The sequence below is a fragment of the Strigops habroptila genome, chromosome 2, assembly GCF_004027225.2.
Source record: "Strigops habroptila isolate Jane chromosome 2, bStrHab1.2.pri, whole genome shotgun sequence".
Taxonomy (NCBI): domain Eukaryota; kingdom Metazoa; phylum Chordata; class Aves; order Psittaciformes; family Psittacidae; genus Strigops; species Strigops habroptila.
Genome location: NC_044278.2, coordinates 31,210,039 through 31,231,806, shown reverse-complemented (window position 1 = coordinate 31,231,806; position 21,768 = coordinate 31,210,039). Strand labels below are relative to the sequence as shown.

The 21,768-nt window shown below is 39.3% G+C and overlaps 1 protein-coding gene across 2 annotated transcripts in view; it reads left to right on the top strand.

Annotated features, from left to right (window-relative positions):
* ERG (ETS transcription factor ERG) overlaps nucleotides 1–17,602 on the top strand; it is a 65,111-nt gene extending 47,509 nt beyond the window's left edge. For both annotated transcript variants that reach the window (XM_030476956.1, XM_030476957.1), the window contains exons 4-10: nucleotides 845–1,048; nucleotides 1,996–2,076; nucleotides 4,227–4,298; nucleotides 9,726–9,788; nucleotides 10,153–10,209; nucleotides 12,298–12,345; nucleotides 15,122–17,602. In XM_030476956.1, coding sequence (XP_030332816.1) covers nucleotides 845–1,048; nucleotides 1,996–2,076; nucleotides 4,227–4,298; nucleotides 9,726–9,788; nucleotides 10,153–10,209; nucleotides 12,298–12,345; nucleotides 15,122–15,642 — 1,046 coding nt within the window. In that variant the 3' untranslated portion in view covers nucleotides 15,643–17,602. The remainder of the gene's footprint in view (nucleotides 1–844; nucleotides 1,049–1,995; nucleotides 2,077–4,226; nucleotides 4,299–9,725; nucleotides 9,789–10,152; nucleotides 10,210–12,297; nucleotides 12,346–15,121) is intronic.
* Nucleotides 17,603–21,768: the final 4,166 nt, after the last annotated feature.

Sequence of the window (21,768 nt, the reverse complement as noted above, 5' to 3'; positions counted from 1 at the left end):
AATTCTTCATGGTAGGAGCTGTCTTACATTATGGAGATGTGCACTGCAGGTTCTTGGGGATGGGTTCAGGTTGATGGGTGCTAACTGCAACTCAGGAACAGGGAGAAGTAGAATGGAAGAGAAATAGAAAACAAGGAGTTTATAGGCAAAAAAAAGAAGCTAAATTTATGTTAAGGATTTATCCAAAACCACAAGGTATTTGGCTTTGTGCTTTGCTAAAAATCTGGACTTTTTTCCCAGGTGGTTATGCCAATATTTCAGGTACTAAGTAACCATGCAGGTGTAACCATGTACAGCAATACAACACAGCAGTCTAGGAAAGGAAGTACAGAATATTTTAATATGACCTATTCTAGTTTATGAAATAACTAACCAAATCTGTGAGTACTTACTTAGCCTGTGCCCGAGGAACAGTACTTCTGACGTGAGTGGAAATTTCACTTGAATAAAGATAAAAATTCAACAGAGCTTTGAAAATTGTCCAGACACAAGTCACAGTGCTGTTAGTGGGATTTCTTGAATACTTTTCTAAAGAGTATTCTCTGCATGAGGACAGAAACATAAAAATAGCAAGACGAAAGAACTAAATGGTAGAAGGAGCTCAACAGCAGAGGGTTTGTTGTGAATAATCAGAGCTCGCAGCTCTTCCTTAGGTTTTCACAGACAGTTATTCTCCTTTGCACTCGACAGACCAAATTAATTTGTTCTGTATCTTCTCCAGCAGTCAGTAAACAGGGGATTAAGTTCTTTCCAGTTCAGCTGTGGTCTACATTTATTTTATACTGGTCCAGCACATCAGCACTCTCCCCTGTCTGCCTAATTTTATGCTTTGTGATACCACCAGATCCTACGTTATGGAGCACAGACCACGTACGCCAATGGCTGGAATGGGCGGTGAAGGAGTATGGTCTCCCAGATGTGGACATCTTGTTATTCCAGAACATCGATGGGAAGGAGCTGTGTAAAATGACCAAAGATGACTTCCAGAGACTCACCCCAAGCTATAATGCAGATATCCTCCTGTCACACCTACACTACCTCAGAGAGAGTAAGCTAGTTTTCTGTCATTATGGTAGTGGCTACAATCAGTCTGTTGTTGATATCAGCCTTAGATTTAATAGTGTTGATACACTCAGCTGGGTTTTCAAATGTCTGTTGCAAATTTTGCTGTTCCTATGAAGCCTGATCCAAAGCCTTTTGCGTTTGATGGAAAGATGCCCATTAATTTCAGTTGACTTTCACTCATGTTCATTGAAGAAAACAGGGAATATTTCTTCATGTCCATCTCAGAGAAAAATCAAATTGAAACCCAGCATATTTATCAGCATACTGTAGGAAGAAAATCATATGGGATTCAGTGCTAATGTTTTTTCTGGTCACATGCTCGTTTCTTTCCATTTTAACAATGAGAATGCTAAATGAGAGTGCAAACAGTGATTCATAAAGTGAATTCCAGGCATGATTGTAAGGGCTGACAGCAGTTTGCTCTACTCTGAGTAGGATCATGAAGATTTCACTGAATTGAATAAAAGTTCTGTAAATTCATGGAAAAAAGGAACAGTCCCTGAAGTCCAAATGCAGATTACTTATAGTGCATGGCTAACATTTCAAAGGGAAAGAGGGGACTAGTGAATTTCTGGCTTGAGGGCTTTCATTTAAGCTTGAGGAAATTTTGCAGGTTTGCCTCAGTTTAAAGAAGTTAAAGCAAACATGGCTTTTCAAAGAAAAGAAAAACAAGCATTGCAACACCAGTGCGGTGCAGTCTTCTCCACACGCACACTGTCAATATCAGTCAGAAATATTATGCATTCATAATGTTGAATACATGAATGCCCTAGTTTAAGCTGTAGCGCACACGCCTCCCTCCAAACTGCAGACTGAAACTAACTGTCAGTAAACTCACATTCACACAATCCTGTCAGGGGAAAATATGGTTTAAAAAGATAATTCACAATTTTTTTTCATTTTGGTGTTGCTTTTTGTTTTGTTTTGTAGCTCCTCTTCCACATTTGACTTCAGATGATGTTGATAAGGCCTTACAAAACTCTCCACGGTTAATGCATGCTAGAAACACAGGTAATAATGACACTGCTCCCATTGCTACAGGTCATCTTCTAAAAGCAAAAAATTCCTTTTTATGGGTTGCTTGCTAAAAGTGGAAATGGTAAATCAGGAGGGAGACAAGCGTATCCTCTCCTTGATGTGTGTGTGAGTTTTATGAACAGACACACAGGAAAAATGTGAGATCATGCAGGGCCAGATGGTGCAAAAATGGTCTCCTTACTGGTATTTTTTTGTGTTCTACAAGAGAATGGGTTCCCTGACACAAGATAAATTGCAGGCTCAGAGCCTTTGTCTCTGAGGATTTTTTTTCTCATTCTGTCTCATTGTACTGTCAGATCTACTCCATGGATCCCTAGAAGGTTGGTGGAGCTCAAAAGTGCTTCAGCGCTTGCCTAAGTGTTGTGGGCTCTGTTGAATGGGGACTGTCTTCCCTCCCATGCAGTATATATATTGTATAATTCGGTAAAATTGCTATTTAAGCAGTTAGGTCATCTCGTTTGCCAGCGATATGGGACTTGAGCTGGAAACTCCATAAAGTTTGTTGTAATCTCCACTAAGTCTGAAATGAATATTCAGCTTTCTGTTAATTTGGGCCAGGAAAGCATTGAGTGTAGGTAGGAGAACGATACAATACATGCCTCTTTCAAAATGTGACTGAAAATATATATGAAAATAATTCAGAATACATTTGACCTTGCTCTCACAGTTGTGCAACAGAAGATGGCATGGAATTGTGTACACAGTATGATATACATACTAATTAAAGATGTTTGGAATATTGCATGATCATGCCTGAGGGTATTAGTTACCAACAGTGACCAGAAATAACAATTCTTTATAAGAAATGAAAAAGATAATACAAAGGATAATAAAAAACCAACCAACCCAACAAAAAACAAACAAACAAAAACCCCACAAAAGAAACCCAAAACAAACAAACAAACAAAAACAGAACAACAACAACAAAAAACCCAACCCCCCAGAAAAAACCAGATTGTGATGCCTTTTTCATATTTCATTTAGTTTTTCACTGTGGTAAATAGCAGTGAGTGTCCCAGCAAAATTAACTAGATTAGAAGATCTCTCCCTGAGAACAGATGTTTGCCACTTGACATGAAGTCCTACTGTAAGCTGTAGGCCTGCTGCAAACCCCACCAAAAGCAATATTTTTTTTTTTCCATTGACTTTGATGGTGTTTGAAATTAGATTTAAACTCTTTCTACAAATAGATGGACTTGATGGTCTTTTCCATCTCTAGCTTTCCAGATTCTAATTCCCAAGCAGTTTCAATATACAATTATCCAAGTGTTATTCAGCAGTTCTATGTGTTATCTTTTTCTACATGTGTGCACTGACAATGATATTTTGAAATTCATTTCAGCAAAATGAGATTTGCCTGCATTTCTGTTGGAAGTTTCATTGGGAGTGTAAATAATATCATGCTGTTCATCAGCGTAAGGAAAATTAGTTGTTCCTTTGGCATAAGATCTTTAGAGTGGGGTTTTCAAAGGACCCGAAAAGAGCTAGAAAAAAGTTCTTGAAGTCAGCAGTAACGGCACAAATCCATATGACCCTTTTCATGTTCTTAAAGATGGTCATTAGAAGTCTGTTGATGTAGTGAGAGCAGTTTCAGTGTCTGAGATGAGATACCATTTTCTATATCAAGCTCAATATTTTTATTTTTTTTCACTATGTGGAGAGAATGGGATTCATGAGGGTCTGACCCAAAGCCCACCAAAGTCTTTGAGAAGATTCCCACAGACATCAATAGGCTTTTGCCCAGACTTGCAGTCTCTGTTGGAAATATGAACCTGTTTAGTGAAGTGCATGCACTAATGAAAAGAAGGCAAAAAAGTTTTATTTCAGAAAATATGAAACCACTTGCTCAGGTGGAGGTAATTGTGATGAAGGTAGAAGGGATTTCCTGAACTTGTCTGTCTCTTCCCTTACTGCAGATTTTGCACAGACTTTTATCCAATAATTTGAATGGACTTGTGGAGGTGCAAAAGCTATCGGAATTAACTTTTCTATTTAATAGTCCTAAGATAGAAATTAGTCATTCATAGTCTTCATTCAGACATACTACAAGAGGGAAAATATCAGTTGACTTAGGGGTTGTGAATATGAATCTTTAGGTGTTATGTCATCTTCTTTCTCTTTAGGAGGTGCCACTTTTATTTTTCCAAATACATCAGTTTATCCAGAAGCAGCACAGAGAATCACAACCAGGCCAGGTATGAACAATGACCATCTTTTGTATGCTGTGATCTTATCCATTTCATCCCTTGAAGTATCTCATTCTTTTTCTCATTCAACTCTCTTTTCATAAATATTAGACTATAGTTTGAATACACACACATATTATATACATATGTTGTATATATATGTGTTTATGTATCATTGTGTAGAGTGACACAATTAAATAGAGCTGTTTAATAGATCTGTTTCTTCTACATATCATCTCTGTATTTGAAGCAATGCTGTCTACTATTTAAAGTACCAGAGAATCAGAAGACCTGAGCTCTATTCACTGGTACTGTAGCACTGTCCCAGCACAGTCACTTTTCAATGTGCTTCAGCTCTCTGTCTGTAAAATGAGGCAAGAATACCCTCTTTTATAATGCTATTTGAAGTATATTGGGAAAAAGTTCTCTAAAAATGCTATCTAGTTTTTATTTATGTTTGAGGCAAACAAACCCCACAAGATCTGCCTGTGAGTTTAAAAGGTTAAAGCAAAATCAAAACATAAGGAAATTCTTATTGTTCAGAAGTTTGAAGCCCATGGAAGCGTGCTAATATGTGAAAGGCTAAAGAGAATAAAGAAGATGAGGACATTGCTATGAAGCTAAAGATTTTCTTAATATCACACTTCACCTCTAAAGATTCTGGAAAAATTACTGATCTGGACATTTGCTTTTCCATTAATAAGTGCAAAGTACTGTGAGACATCAAAAGGATTTGCAGCAAAATCCTAAATTTAAAGGAAATCCATTACTGAACCAGAGTCATACATCCAAGTGTACTAAAGGGATGCTTGAATTGACTGGGCGCTTGTGAAAAGATACAGTATCTCATTAAAAACAGAGGGTGTTTCAGATAGCAAATATTATATATATATCTTTGTCAATGCTCTAGGGTATAATCCAGGACAATACATATAAGTAACTATTTTATATACACTTGTATATACTTCTCTGTAGATTTGTTAATTGACAATTTTAAAAAGATAGATAGGGAAACAGCTACCAGGCTATTACATGACCAAATCCACCCTGTTTAGTTTCTAGGAAAACAAACTCTTCTGCTACATTTATTTGTCTATAATAGTGAATAAAAAAGAAACCACTGATTCAGTGCACACATTTAGCATTTGGTTTTCATAAAGCATTTACCAAAGTGCCCCATGACTATTTACAATAAAAGTTAAATCAGCATATCATAAGAAAAAGATTAAGAACTGCTAATTAACCCATTGCCAAGACTAAAAAATGGACATCTTAAGTCATAGGTGCTTTAGCATTCTCTGCCAAGATCTGTAGTTATTAATAATTGGGAAAAAGACACAATATATTTGGTATAACACATAGACATGGCATATGATTTTGTCATTACTTAAACTCAGAGGTTCCTCTAAAGGATTCCTGTACAGGCGTCTAGAAACATTAATAGAGAAGGAAGCTGGCAATATGTTAACAGCTGAAAATGCAAGTTGATAAATGCAGTATAAGACACAAGTTACTTGCATATCTTACTGATTTCAAATTAACCATCTTCACTTGAGAAAGAAGAACTTAACATAGGCTTCTTTATTTATGGCACAATGAAAGCCACTGCTCTAGTACGTTGACAAAGTATAAAAAAAAATTAAACAAATGAAGAAACACAGTGGAGGATCATGTGGGAAATCTGACTGTGTCATTAAACAAATCAGCAGTGTGGCCTTGTACAGAAGACTGTGTGAGTCATTCCTCAAAAAAGCTGTTTGCAGAATTAGAAGGTGCTTAGAGCAAGCCATGGAAATATGGAAAATCTTTCAAGCATGTTGAAAGATACAATAAGTTTAGAATTGTTCCAGTCAGGGTCTGGGGATGAGGAAACAGGATATAATTATCAAAATAAAGAATATCACAGAATACCTGCTTAGTCTCAGTATTAGAAGTGAGGATATTCGAAAAGAAGTTAGGCATTTTCATGAAACATTAAAGCAGTTTTCTCTAAAGTAAAAATTTCTAAACCACATATCAGACATAGTGAACTCCTGAATTTCATTATTTTTATCTAAATCACATTTACAGTGGCACTTACAAAACTAAGTGTTTTATGTCAACATCTTCCTGTGTTTACACAATCACTTGTAAGAGTTGTAGTTTGGATGTAGGGTGTCTCTATTCTTCTGTGTAAAGTGGTATATCCTAAGTAAACTTTTCTTACAACAAACTATAATGTGATTTTGAAAGTATTATTTTATCTTTTACAATTGAAAGTTGACAAACATCTCTAAATCCAGAATTTTTGTTCGTAAAGAAAAAAAATCTTTTTTGCAGAGTTTCAGTTTTCTTTCAAGAAACTGTTTTGTTGGCTTATTCTGTGGCTTTCCTTTTAGTTAAATGTCATATTTCAACTAGACTGCAAAGCAACTTTTCCATTACAAAGTTCTCTTCATGTGAGAGCAATGGCAGACCCCAGGGACAATCACTTGATGACATGAAAAAGGTCAAAAATGAGGGGTGGGAATACATAATGTTAAATGGGAATTAGCCAAATCCTGGTAAGCAATTCTGGAGAAAGTATTTAAGCATTGCCATTGTTAAGGCATTACAATAGAAAATAGGAAATGAGCAGGGCTCATAATCAACTGCAATGACAAAGGAGTATTTCTTCAGTCACCTTTACAACAGAACATGACGTTTCAGCAAGCTGTAAGTAATACAACGAAGCTGTCAGGAGCTCAGGAAGACCTAATATGGGTTTGTCTACATGTCTCATCAAACAGGAGCATTCCCATCAAAGATCTATCCAAGATAAGGACATGTTGTACTAATATCTCATGAATAAGAACAGATCTGCTTATCTAGGATAGCAACATGTTTATCAAGACACAATACTGAACTAAGAAAGAAGTTGGAATTTGGTGCTATTTCAAGAAAGGCTGATAGCTGGATTTTTCTTTCAGTGGAGAGGGTGTAGTCAGAAAACCAGAAGATGAGTTAAAAGGCAAAAGTTTTCTCACAGTCCTAAATTTGTACCAAATACATTTCAAGACTGTAAGTGCCACCAAGTACAAGCACATGGCATCACACAGCCTTCTCCGTGTACAGGTGTCTGATAATTTGGACACCTACAAAAAGGAGAGAGGAAGAGCAATGCAGAGCAGAGCAAAGGAGACTGGGGGGGGGGGGGGGGGGGGGAGGGCACAAAATAGGTTCCTTACGTCACCAGAATCTCCCTGGCAAAGCTGCCATGGAGGTAGAGAACTGGCCAGGCAAAGCAGAATGGGACAAGACACATGCAAGCATCCCACAGCTGAGCCCTGTACCCATCTGTACAGGCAGAACTCAGAACCCCCTGGAAACATGACCAGAGTCATTCTAAATTTTTTTTCCAGAAGATAAATTCCTCAGGCCATGAGTTATCTCTAACTACAACAGTTAATAACAGTGTTGATGTCAGCCTGGTCAGGACAGCTGCATGTTACAATGATTCACCTGCACACCAGTATTCTGCTCAGAAATGAGCACTTGTACATTCACGTTATTTTTGCCAAGTTTCTGAAGGGCAAGATTGTGGTATAGTTCTCAAAAAATCAGGGATAAAAAATCACTAGTTACTCAAATTCAGTACAAAGTTAAATTGCATATCTCAGCAAAACGAAAGTTTTCAAAGTGTAAGATTCCATGAAGTGACAGCACTGGTAGTGCCAGTCTGCTCCACAAGCCAAGCAGACTAAATAAATTAAAGGCAATTTGGTTGTGAATTTCACATTACACTTTATTTCCATTCGATATTTCTGCACTTGGAAATGGGCAGAGATAGATCTGTTTTCACAGAGCCAGTCTGTGACTGTTTCTTTGCTTCATAAGTGGTTTAATTTCCAAACATCATTTCTAAAACAAAGCACAAGCATTGTTAAGAATCAAGTCATCCACAACAACTTAGCGGCAGGTGGGTACTGCTAACTTCCTGAGATCCTGGGCAGTCTACAGAAGTCTCTGATTTTGGCAGCAATTTTAGCTGATGTGTTAAAGCTGGCCATAGAAAAGCACAGGCAATTGCAGAGGATTTCAAAGAGTAAACCAAACATTTGAATTTATTACATATACTTTATGGAGAAATCTTTTAGTTTAGTTTATTCATTTTTATGTGCTAAACCATTTAAATGAAATAGAAGTAATAAGTAAATGAAAGAAAAGGCAAACAAAAATTTAGATACATAAAGTTAAGGAGCTTGTCCCAAGAAGCAGAAAGGAATATCTAAATAGATGAAACGGGGAAAAATCTATCCACTTTTTGGAAGAAATATAATATGTATGCATATATATGTTTAACATTTAAGCATGTTTAACATTTAAGATGTTTTCACATCTTATGTTTCTAAAATCTGTAAGGATACTGGGGTGTGAAAGGAAAAGTGAAAGAAAAGTCTTCCAATACCTAAAGGAGGCTTACAAGCAATCTGGAGAGGGACTTTTTACAAGGTCACATAGTGATAGGGGAAGAGGGAATGACTTTAAACTGGAAGAGGATAGATTTAGATTAGATATTATGAAGAAATTCTTCATTATGAGGGTGATGGGGCATTGGACCAGGTTGCTCAGAGAAGCTGTGGTTGCTCCATCCCTGGCAGTGTTCAAGGCCAGGTTGTACGGAACTTTGAGCAACTTGGTGTAGCGGAAGGTGTCCCTGCCCATGGCAGGGGAGTTGGAACTAGATTATCTTTAAGGTCCCTTCCAACCCAAACCATTCTGTGATTATATGATTATATGAATAATTTGAAATTACTAGTAGAAGAGAAACAAGTGAGATTGATAAAATGAAGCAATCAACTAGCCAAAAGGTTGCATTCTGAGTGATGATCTCTGTCTATGACCAGGTGTCAGAAAAGGGAACTGTCAAATTCAACCTGTAAAGTTTGATTAATCTCAAAGGATGACAGCAGCAAACTTAGAAGAATGGCACATTAAATGAACTAAAGTCTATCTTGTTAAAAGAAAATACTGTTACATGCTGAGATTGGGAGGAAATGGTACACAGTTTATGCTTAATCTGAGCTCTGACCTCTTGGCGGACTTTTCCTGCAAGACTCAAGCATAAATTGTCCATGATGTACAGTGTGTGTCATTCCTTGGTGTTCCGGGCCGAGGAAGGGGACCAAAGGGAGTACTCTGAGCCTTTGGGAATTATGGACTGTGTGAGTATTTTTACCAGCTATTTCAGTTCAGTTCAGACATCTAACAAGAATAGGCATCTCTAAAGAGCAATGCAGAGAACAATGTGACTCTGTTATTTTTAGAGACAATAAAGACAATGAAGGTTCTTAACAAAGAATATCCTTCTTATTTCAGTATTTTTTTCAATCCTGTGACTCCCCTAGAAATGTGCCCCTCATGGACGTATAAACTTTATTCTGTATCTGCATGAATCAGTGCATCTTTCCTTTGCAGACTTGCCTTATGAGCAAGCCAGGAGATCAGCGTGGACGAGCCACCCCAGTCCTCAGTCAAAAGGTAAAAGCATCTGCATATGTCTAGCCTGTGGGCCTAATGCACATCTGGTGCAACCTGGATAGGCTCTGAAGTGAAGTAATAGGAGCTACTTCAGCACTCAGCTCTGGAAGATTTTTACCTGTGCCTTGGCTGGAAAGCATTTTGGCTCTGTATAGACAATACTGGGTGGAGTTACTGGGGCAGCCACATTTTTCCTTGAACTCAGGCTTCATCAAGTCCCTGACCCTGTAGTCTTATAAAACTAAATCCTATTGTGACCATCATTGAGTGGTGAGCAGCAGGAGTCCCAGGCCTGTGATCTGTCACAGGTTTGGTGACCAGCTTCCAAACTGGAAAAATAACTACATGGTTTTTCCATTTTCAGCTACTCAGCCATCATCCTCAACAGTTCCCAAAACAGAAGACCAACGTCCTCAGTTAGGTGGGTGTCGTTTTGTTTGAATTATGCCTGGGTCTGATGGGGTTTGCTGAGCTTGATGAGAAGAACAGCTCTCCCCTGCCAACCAGAAGTAAATTGCAATGTCTGATTCAGACCACTAGTGAGATCTCCAGCTGGTGGGCACTAAGTACCCAGATGCGTATGAGTTAGCTCTGCAGCTGGATCTGAGATGAAGGCCCCCATGATCACTGACAAATGCTTGTAGTGATGTTTAATGGCACTGATGACCTTGCAGAGTGAAAAAACTGGTAAACAAACTACAGTGGTCCAGTGTGAGGCATCCCTGCCCATGGCAGGAGGATTGGAACTAGATGATCTGAAGGTCCTTTCCAACCCTAACCATTCTATGAGTCTATGAAAGGTAGAAGGTAAGGATGTCAAAAGACCATATAGTAGCTGAAATGCTAGCAGTTGGAAAATGTGCATGAACAAGGAAATGAAAATGGATTACAGCATAGAGAAATTTGTTTGGACTGGGTTTTGGGAAATTAAACAGGAGAATTAGAAGGATTCTCAATCTGTTGGGAAACTAAGGAGAAAGTAGAAGTTTATGACCTGTCAATATTCAAGGCCAGGTTGGAGGGAGTCTTGGGTGACATGGTTTAGTATGTGGTGTCCCTGCCCATGGCAGGGGGGTTGTAACTAGATGATCTTAAGGTCCTTTCCAACCCTAACTATTCTATGATCCTATGATTCTGCGAGTTTGTAGACTAGTGGCTTTGCAAAATCAGTGCATTTTCTGTGTTCAAAGCGGCTAATCCATGGGGTAGGACCTAGTCCTTTATTGTGAATTTGACTGTGTTTTAGACAGGTAGCTAGAAAGCGCTAGAGATGTTCTGAGTCAGTTATGGCTTTTGTTAACAGCAGAAGGGTAGAAGTGGGAAATAAAAGAGATCTGGAGGATATTCTTAGCTCAGAAGGCTCTGAGCCTGTTTTTATCACATGGATTTCAAATCATTATTCTGTTTTTTTTTGTCATATCTAAATAAGACTGTGTGCATGACTACTTCTCATTAACTCGTATGCATGCTGCCTGGGAAGTATTACCCTGCTTTTTGCCCAAATAGCATTGTATCTAATCTGGCCTTCCAGCCATGAGAATCTTTCAAGAAATATACTGATGATTTATGTAAGTCCTTAGGACCATTTAATGGCTGCGTGTGAGCTGCACAGATTATTTAAATGTATAAGGAATGTAACCTTTTAAATCTGTAAGGAATGTAACCTGATTATCTTCTTGGCTGTAAAATGGGCAGCCGTTTGAGAGCAGCCATCCAGAGGCGAGGCAGCCCAGTGATAGGGTCGTTCAGCAAGAGGCTCCGGGCTGTGCTTGCAACCCATCACTTTGGCTTTTGTACTTCTGCCACAGCTTTCCCTTTTTCCTGTTGTACTTAAGGAAACTAAGTTTTCATTTCTGGATGGAATCCTTTGAGGAAAACATTGAGATGCTGTGGGCATTGTGTGGCTGACACAGGCTCTTCTGAAAACCCTAGTTGCAAAGTTAATATGGGGCATCCCTCACTGGACTACAGTGACACAGAAGAATCGACCCAGCCACGTTCCCTGAGCTGACCAGGCACTCTCAGCCCTCTTCTTGAGATTGTTTTGGCACAGAAGGAGTTAGCAGTCGTGCAGGGAAAATAAACATGGTTTTACAAGAGAGGCCACTGTCCTTTGCAGAGGGGACTTTACCCCATTACCTGTCTGCACCTGTGGGCCCTGGCACACTGCAAGGATCGATAGTACCAAAGGGTTCCTGTGTGTATGTCTATTTAAGTAGAAATTAGAATACCTCTGGGCCAAATTTATGGTGCATCTGAATATATGCTTGTGCGCACTAATACAGTAAAAAAGGCAAATGTTTATCCTTGCAATTGTTCACTTGCACACCCAATTTCAAGGCAAAACATGCAAATATTGCAATGCTGAGCAAGGAACCGCTTTCTCCAGTGTTGGACCTTCTGTTCCATCAGGCAGTATACACTGCCCCTTACAAGGTTAAAAAGTAACACCTAAAATATTTGACATCATTGCTACATGATTTTAAATCTTTCTTTCACCATTTTGTAGATCCATATCAGATTCTTGGACCGACCAGCAGCCGACTTGCAAATCCAGGTGAGAAGAGATTTTGCTGATTTAGGAGGATTTCTTTTCACTACTCATATCTCCACTTCAGTTTTAAGCCAAACTTGGAAGATGATGTGATAGATTTTACCACTCTTCTGTATGACTCAGTGGAAGCCAATGATACCCAATGTGTTGCAGGATTAGGTTTCTAAATTAAATGAGGGTGGGACTGAGGTCACAGATTAAGACACAGAAGGTCACGTATCTTACTGTAGGTGCCTACATATGAGCTAGGTGTTTTATTTCCCATTGTATTCATTGGAGACATAGTTAATATAGCTCTCTGTAGAGAGCTATTCAAATAATTCTTAAGTAGATGGTTACATTCTGTCACTCAAATACCTCATTAGAGGTATTTGAACTTCTCATATCAATAGGAGTTCACTTCAGTTGCAAAACATCAGGATTTTGTTAAATGCTGTAAGATAACCCCATCTGGCCTCCAGGTACTTCTCCACAGGGGCATGAGTCTTTTAGCAATCTGTGTCATATGTGTCCCAGATTCTGTTAATACACAATACAATGCCATAATGACCTTGACAAAGAAAAAATTTTGAGATTAATAAATTATACAGGGAGAAAAACAGGAAAGCACAATCTATTTGCAAAGAAAAATTAAACATTTAAAAAATATTTTCCCACTTTAAGAAAGCAACAAGGTGCATTGTGGGCAGGGGCTTGTAGCATATTTTAGCTAAAGACAATGAACCTTCTTGGTGAGTTAATAACACTGATTGATTGTGAACTGTGCAGATTTCACTGTTTCTGCTCTGAGCCCAGAGGACACATTGTGACTGTACACCACCATAATCAACATCATAATCTGCCACAATGGATTGATGCTGTAAATCCACATCCTATTCCCCTTGCTTTAACAGCCACAGGACACCATGTTTCTTATTCCACATTGCAGGTCTCTTCAACCTCCAGTAACAATGTGTCTTCTTAGAACCAGTGTATGGTTTTTCATGGCATGAAATTGCCAAAATACTCATCCATTTCCTTTCACTTTTTCCCAAGTGATATCAAGCACAGTGCTAGATTAGCTCACTTTATAAACAGTTTTGTATGGCATAGGAAAGCAATTGAGAATGAAATTTTCCAAATGGCATAAGGCAGTGGATTTCCAGGTGACGCTGATCTTAACTGGAAGTGGGGGCCTGCCTCCCTCTAATTTGTTCCTAAACCCCAGCTTTTACAATTTTGTCAAGCATCCATTTGATAGACTTCATTACTGTGGAAGACACTAACATGATCTGGATTGAGATACTCTTTTAACATTTAGATACAGAATTCCTACACACCATCATTCCTGTGCTTGAACATGTTTTCTGTGTTTATAAATTGGTGGAATTACTCTCTCATTAAAAGGAAATTGACAGCAACCATTTATTTTCATAGGACTATATATTACATTTGGAAGGCAAGTGTTTATGTTAGAACATATGTTGGATTGCTTATACAAAAAGTTGTGTTTCGTCCAGTGCTGAACTGTTTATTGATTTTCCAAGGCTAATCCTCTTGTTATGTTTTGTGTATTAAAACTTGCATGCCTTGCTCATACCATGGATTCTTTTGTTTGTTTGTTTACTTAATGCATGTTAATGGAACAGAAGAAATTCATTAATGGCAGTTTGGATAAATATAATTTAAAAGAATATGGGTTTCAGTTGTACTGAAGTATAAACTGCTAATGGATTTCAGATGCTACTCTAGCTTGATATTATAATTCGCTACTATAAGTTTTCTAAAGAAAAGCTTGTTTATTATACCCACATATCTGGTTTGGAAAAGAAAAAGAAACCTGACCTATTCCTGGTCAGAGATGTACTTAGAATTTAGCACATACAAGCTGGTTGGCAAATTCTGCTGACATTGTGCTTGTGAAACAGATTGGCTTGCAAGCTGCTTCAGCTGTGTTTTGCATCATTTCAGTGCTGCTTTATTAAGAAATGCTAAGCTTTTAGCATGAATATCAGTGGCAAGGCCCTTTGAAATCTACTTTCAATTGCCTAAAATGGTCAAATTTCATTCCTATAACTCTGGGCAACACACTTCTGCAAAGTTGACAGCAGACTAATTATCTTCTTTGTAAGATTAAATTGGCAGAGGAATGAGGGGAAAAAAAAAGGTTTTAAGTCTTAACTTCAATAATCATTTAAACTTGTTTGACACAAAATGATGACAAGAATGTATTTTATGGACCTTTTCACTGTTCTTGCAAATGTTTTGCCCTATGGTTGTATGCAGTACAACAGCGAGCTAATAAGTTTCCGTTCTGCATTTCCCCAAATGCTGCAAATGGATGATATGGTTTGGCATGAGCCCAGCTTTCTCTAAACTTCTCCATTTTGTGTAGGCTTATTCCATAGCAGAGAACATTTAGTTACAACATAATGCTGTGAGAACAAGCAAAATGTTACGCAAGTGAAAGCTGTTTGTCCTGAACTTTAGAGATTAGTTTCCTAAATAAGCACTGTATTATTTCCCCATCAGTTGTCTACACTGAATGACATTAGGTAACTATCAAATCTCCATGTAATGGCATTCTGCCACTCAGATGGGGGAAAACATGACACATATTACCATTATCTCTGCTCTTCAGGATTTCATGAGACAGGGCTGGGAGAAGGGGGCAACTATTTAAGAGTAAGAAGTCAGAACAACATTTCCTACTAGGGTCCTATATGAGAACCTAGAAGAACTGAAGTATTAACATTATTAGTCACTAGTCCTGACATTTCCTTTTCTTTTTCCCCCACAGGGAGTGGGCAGATACAGCTATGGCAGTTCCTGCTGGAGCTCCTCTCGGACAGCTCCAACTCCAACTGCATCACCTGGGAGGGCACCAACGGGGAGTTCAAGATGACCGACCCTGACGAAGTGGCTCGGCGCTGGGGGGAGAGAAAAAGCAAGCCTAACATGAACTATGACAAACTCAGCCGTGCGCTTCGCTACTATTATGATAAAAATATTATGACTAAGGTTCATGGTAAGCGCTACGCCTACAAATTTGACTTCCACGGAATTGCTCAGGCTCTCCAGCCTCACCCCCCAGAGTCATCCATGTACAAATACCCATCAGACCTCCCCTACATGAGCTCTTACCATGCGCATCCTCAGAAGATGAATTTTGTAGCTCCCCACCCCCCTGCTTTGCCTGTAACATCGTCCAGCTTTTTTGCTGCCCCTAATCCGTACTGGAATTCACCAACTGGAGGTATCTATCCCAATACCAGACTGCCAGCTGCGCATATGCCTTCTCATCTTGGCACCTACTACTAAGTGGAGAAAAAAGAAACATCAGAAAAAGCAAAGAAAGACACTTCTCGCTGGGATACAGTCCCTGATGAATTGCAATGAACTCTATTGGAGTCCATGAATTAAAAGTGCCTAAAGAGATAAGTGAAGGTTTGGCTAGGAAAAAAAAAACAACAAACATTAAAAAAATAAGACTCTTTGTAGTAGGGATTTAAAGGAGATATTCAAGAAGTATTAAGATACTAAAATGTAATGTATATGGGCATCGACTCTGTGGACCAAACAACAATAGACTATTGTAGGTAAAAGCATGAAATGATAAGGAAAACCTGCAAAAGCTAGTGGTCTTAAAAAGTTGATAAGCTTATGTGTAAAGTTTGTTATCTTACTAGTGCAAAACTGGGACAATACTACAGCAATATAAGGATAAGTCTATAGTGACCTAACATACAATATATGAACTATTACTAAAGAGGGAGGGGAAAGGGAAAAACAAGGGGAAAAAACCCTACCTGTATTTAAAAAGTAGAAACATATCAACAAAAGAGGCTGGTTTAGTGTGGAAGCTGATTTGTGATATAACAGCATTGTTTTAGTTAAAATCAAATGAGTTCCATTCATGAGAGTGTTATCAGCTACTCAAACTGTGAAGACAACCCAAACTTTAAGATTCCGTGACAGTATTACAGGAACCCTGAGCCAAACATTGGAAATAAGAATGTGCTGAAGGGCAAGTGTATGATTGTAGATCAGAGGCCTGCACCTGACAGAGGAAGCAGAAAGGAGAAAGAGGAGGACGAAAGTGGTGAGAATGCGAGAAACTTCTTTACCAGTTGAGACTGGAAAGACTGAAAACTTAGTAGCATTGGGACTATGAAGAAACACTTGTTTGGACTTGTGAAACATATTGCTCAGTATTATACCATTCCCAGTATTACAGGAGGAACAGACTTGATTTTCTAGTAATAAAAAAAAAGGTGGAAAAAGGGAAAAGCAGAAGAATTCAGAAATCAAAATATGCATCTCTTTTTTAAAAAAAGTAAAACTGGAATTGTGTCTGATATTTAAAAGTTACCAGTTGGAACCTCGTCATTATCAAGGGAGTTTGTTTTCTATTGGTTAAAGTGAGAGACAACCCCTGACTGCCAAAATCAGAAATCATCTAAGTATTTTTGTTAGGCGGGCGCCAGTTTTTCTTTATCGAGTCGCGAACGCTGTGCGTTTGTCAGAATGAAGTATACAAGTCAATGTTATTTTTTCCTTTTTATATAATTATTATATAACTTATGCATTTATACACTACGAGTTGATCTCGGCCAACCAAAGACACAAAAAAGGGACAATCAAAAATATTGTGGCCTTGAATTTTAACTCTGTATGCTTAATGTTTACATTATGAACATATTAGTACTTAGAATGCAGAATGTATGTAATAAAATAAGCTTGGCCTAGCATGGCAATTCAGATTGACACTGTAGTTTGCATTTGCATTTCCATTTTTAGTGCCTGGCATGCCTATCAGATCTCCTACTCAACATGTTAAAATATGGTAGGCATTTTGTTTTAAAAATCTGTTTTATGAAATCTGGCAATCATTAAAATGTAGGACCAAATAGCAATGCTTAGCCTAAGTTCAAAGTGGACAGGTGCTGTGTATCTTCTTTTCCAGACAGTTCTGCTAAAATACTTGCCGCCCTTCGTTAACAGTGCCTTGCCATTCCTGTCCTGAGCTTCCTTTGCCCAGAGATTGCAACCATGCCCAATTCTTTGATAACTTCATGGCCAAGTTTGAAAATGAAGTCTAAACGAGGCCTCTAAGAAAGAATACTGATACCCAGAAATTATCTTTTGTTGCCATAAGATTATGCAGCATAATCTCAGCCTGAGATGTATTTTCATACTGAATCTTATGTTCAATTACCATGCCCCCTTTCTATTAACACATACTGTATCATTATTAGTAAATAAAGTGAATAATGAATAACTTCCATTATTCCTCACTTCAGAATTGAGTGTATGGTAGCTTGTTAATTTGTCATTGCAGTCCATCCTGGCTGTTTACAAAGGGCAGGATATTTTCTTTCTTTTCTAGATTTAGAGGCTTCCCATACTTACCCTGGGCCCCAAAACTACATTTGGCGCCTAATGGCATAACTCCATTTTTTTTGCAACGTTGGCTGAAGAACTGGTCTGGAAAATCAGCACTGACATTTATGAGTGGCTCTCCACAGCAGGCAGCATTTTACTGCAGAGACCCCAGACAGCTCAGACCTCCGACTGCATCCCTCTTTTTTACTGTTCTTTTGTCTCTTTTTTCAGACAAAATGGGTGTGGTTTCAAGTTTTATTGCAAATGTTCTGCATATCCGTTCTGTGGAGCATTAATTGATGCTGTGCAATGGGAGCCTACTTGCCAGACTCCTGCATTATGAGTGTCTTGGTGGCAGTTTATAAGCACAGGATTATATTACTATGTTTGAGACCTGATCAGTGGCATCATAAGCCTTGTGATAATTTGGGAAATAAGCACTGTAAGGTCTATATCTCTTAAAAAATAAAAACTCATGGAAAGGTTAGAAAAACTGAACTCTTGGAAAAGGTTAGTCACTATTTTAGAAAGTTATGGCAAGCACACCAACATGCTGACTATCAGAGTAATAGTTTGCCTTTCAGTGGAAATACCTCTACACATGCTTACTATCTACTTCATGTGTACTTCCAACTCAAAAACGGTAAGCGTATTGTTGATCCGCCTTTTAATCAAACACTTAAAAATCCAGATAAAACAACCATCTTTGTTTAGATTGGCAAGGACATGCCTGGAGGCCTCCAAAGCATCCCCAGTGCTCACAGAGCTGCCTGCAGGATTTCCAGATTGTGTTGCCTGGCTGCTATCATGAACAACATCCTGACATTAAAAGAAAGGGTCCAAATCCTGGGACAGGGATGGTGTCACAGCAGATGGTGTGATGCAGACCCCTCGTGATGAAGAGCAAAATCCTACAACAGCCCATGGGTAGCTCACAGGCGAACCAGTCCAGGACACCTGTCTTAGAAGTACACCTTTCCCCAGGACCAGCTCACAGTTTTACAGGAGCCTTGGAAAACCTGGATTTTGCAACCCTAAGGATGAAGAGCAGAGTGAAAAATGGAGAAACCCTACTGCTGCTGCATTGAAATGGGTGGTTTTGCTACTGGCAGGGCTTTCCTACCCCAGGGGCAGCAGCTACCCCACTGGGTCTTCCTTCTGGAGGGCAAGGACCAGCCCAGTGTCTCAGGGCACTGGCAAAGGTAGAACAGGCAGTGGACCCATGGTAGTATTTCTGCTGCTCACTGCCTGCTACCCAATCTGGCCCTGCCAGTAGATGCCAGGAAGACTAGAATGAGGCCAGAGTTTTAGGGGCTGGTTCCTGGTGACAAGGGATGGACTCGGCCCAGACAAAATGCTCAGGGAAGATGAGCAACTCTGTGTCCATACCATGAAAGATATTGATGTGAGGCTCAGCCAGGCCCCAAGAGCTCAGCTGTGCATGACATCTGTTTGCCATTTAAACACCTGGATGCATGGACAACATGGCCCTGATGAGTCCACATTTGCACAAGTTGGTCATGTTTATAAGTCTCATACCTTATTACAGCACACTGAGGACTGCTTTGAAAGTAGAAGCTTTATTTTTCCTGAAATTTAGAGCTATACATGGGTGCTTATCTTTCACCAAGAAATACACATCTGTCTGAGAAGCTACACTGTAATATGGGAAGCGAAGGTGAGAAAAGTTTTAAAAGTTAAATTAGGAAGCTCAAATTTCAGTATTCTCAATATTTCCCCTGATATAAAATTGGTTTTGATGAGTATATACAAAATGCTTTTGAAGGATGTATTTTGCAAGACTTGTATTGTGAGTCTTAATGGACTCAGAGAGAGATTAGGACAGCACAATACCAACTATACCGAACTCTTTCATTCCCCACACTTTCCACATTCAGAAGACTCCAGATTGGGTATCTCAAACACTACATGCTTTTTAAACTGCCCACAGAAACACAGGGATCAGCAGTGATTTGGACTTTTTTTTTTTTTCTGCAAACTCTTCTTGCTCGGACTGTTTCTTACACCAGAATTGTTATTTACAGGTGCATTAAAGGAAGGTAAGAAAACCACTCTACCTTATGCTATATGCTTTATGATCCCATGATCTTTTTCTGTGGTGTTTTTTCAAGTTTTGATCACATCAGGGGAATGGCCCTGAGAATAGTCTTTGCTTACCTAAATCATTAGTAAGTCAGATTGGCACCTCATCCATCCGAAGGTTTCAGGTAACTCATGCCTGAATTTTAACTGCCTCCTGATGCAACACAAGTGTTTCATTCCCTATCTGGTCTGTGGAGGGAGCCTTCGGATAGCTTCACAGCAGAAACTGCCTGCCCTCGTGACCTTAGTTAGGGAGGTGAGGTGCTACCATGGAGCCTCACTGGAGTTGTCACATCCCTCACTGTGCTGGGCTGTTAAAAGAGCCCTTCCTCATCAGAGCTCTGCTAATAGCTCACAGCCCTTAGGGTTCAGAGAAGGCTACTCTCTACCACTTGGCATTGTACCAAGGGCGGCAAGGGCTAAGGAGTCCATGAAGCCTCCCCCTTGGTTAATTAGCACTATGGCACTACCTCCATAATGATGACTGCATATGCACACAACAGGTCAAGGAATGAAGCTCTTGGCTATGGACTCTCTCACTCCTCTCACCCTGTGGTTATGTCTTGACCTCTGTGCAGACCATGAGAGGGTCACACCAGGAATTTGGCAAGAGAAAACATGAAAATGAAGTCTGGGTAAGCCACCCCATTCTCAGTAAGCAGATGAGGTTCCTCAGAAGGCTGTCCTGGCTCCCTACTTGTTTCCAGGCTTCATCTGCAACCTCTGAAGTGGCTTTGCTCTACCGCTGCTCTCTGGGTGCTGTGACCACTCCTTCAAGGCACTGGCATCTGAGACTACATCAGAGGCATGACCCAATGAGACCTTGTTGAAGAAGGGGGATTATTCTGTGAGCTGGTTAATGAGGATATTAGGCCAACTGGAATGTGGAAAATTGTTTCAAAACTTAATGGCTGTCATTGTTTAAAAAGGCACATATTTTCAAGAAGGCTGAAGAAAACAGCCAGGATGGTTAGGCTAGGAATTGCCCTGAGACGTACTTTTAAATGAGTGGAGTGAGGATTTCTCAAAATCAGGCTCAGAAAATTTCTTGGGTTGTGTACCAGAATATTGGGCCATATATATTTTAGAAAAGAATAAGGGGCAGAACATTTACAATCCTAGAAGAAGTAGTGAGAAAGGCTACTTGAGAAACCCCATCCATGTCCCTCACTATCATGGGACTTTTTTTCTATTTTATACTTACGGATGTTTCTTTAACCTTCTTCTCATTTGAAAAGGACTCAACTCCAGGGTATTTCCACCCATTCCCTTAACATGGAGGTTAATACATGTCATCATCAAAATGTTTTTGTGTTCCTGCTATTTTTGTATTTTGCAATTTCTTCTGATTGCGCTTCCCATGCATCACAGTCCGGAGTTTCCAGCCTGCCTCAATGTTTACGGCTTTCCAAATATTTGTAGTTTATTATCACGCTCCCTTTGGCTGGATGTTAGCCAAGCTTAGACGTATTCAACTTCACAAACTTATCCCTCTTCTTCTCTGATAATTGTTAATGGGCCCTTCTTATTTTTCCTTTTTCTTTTTTTTTTTTTCTTTTTTTCACTCTGTGCACATGAGCAGGCCAGATGTCTCCTGCTGTCTGAACCAATTCCATCTATGATTTCTCTGGCTGCCACTTCCTTCCCACTGGAGTTTGCCACTCACCCCACTCAAGCAGCTAATGTGCTTGTAGCCTCACCTGGCTGAAAGGTCTTCCTTGAACAGCTAAGAAACCCTTCATCCCTTCATCTCTGAACCAACTTTCATGTTCTTTGTTTGGAGCAGTGTCTTTCTCATGAACTGAAAACCGTCCCTTCCTCAGATCTCTCCACCAAGACACCACTAGGAAGGTTTTTCCAAACTATTGTTTAGAATTGCCTGTACTAATTCCACCAGCTCATCTTGCCCAACTGTGAAGTGTTTATTTTGGACTTGTTCTGTCTGTGTCCCAGCCAGGC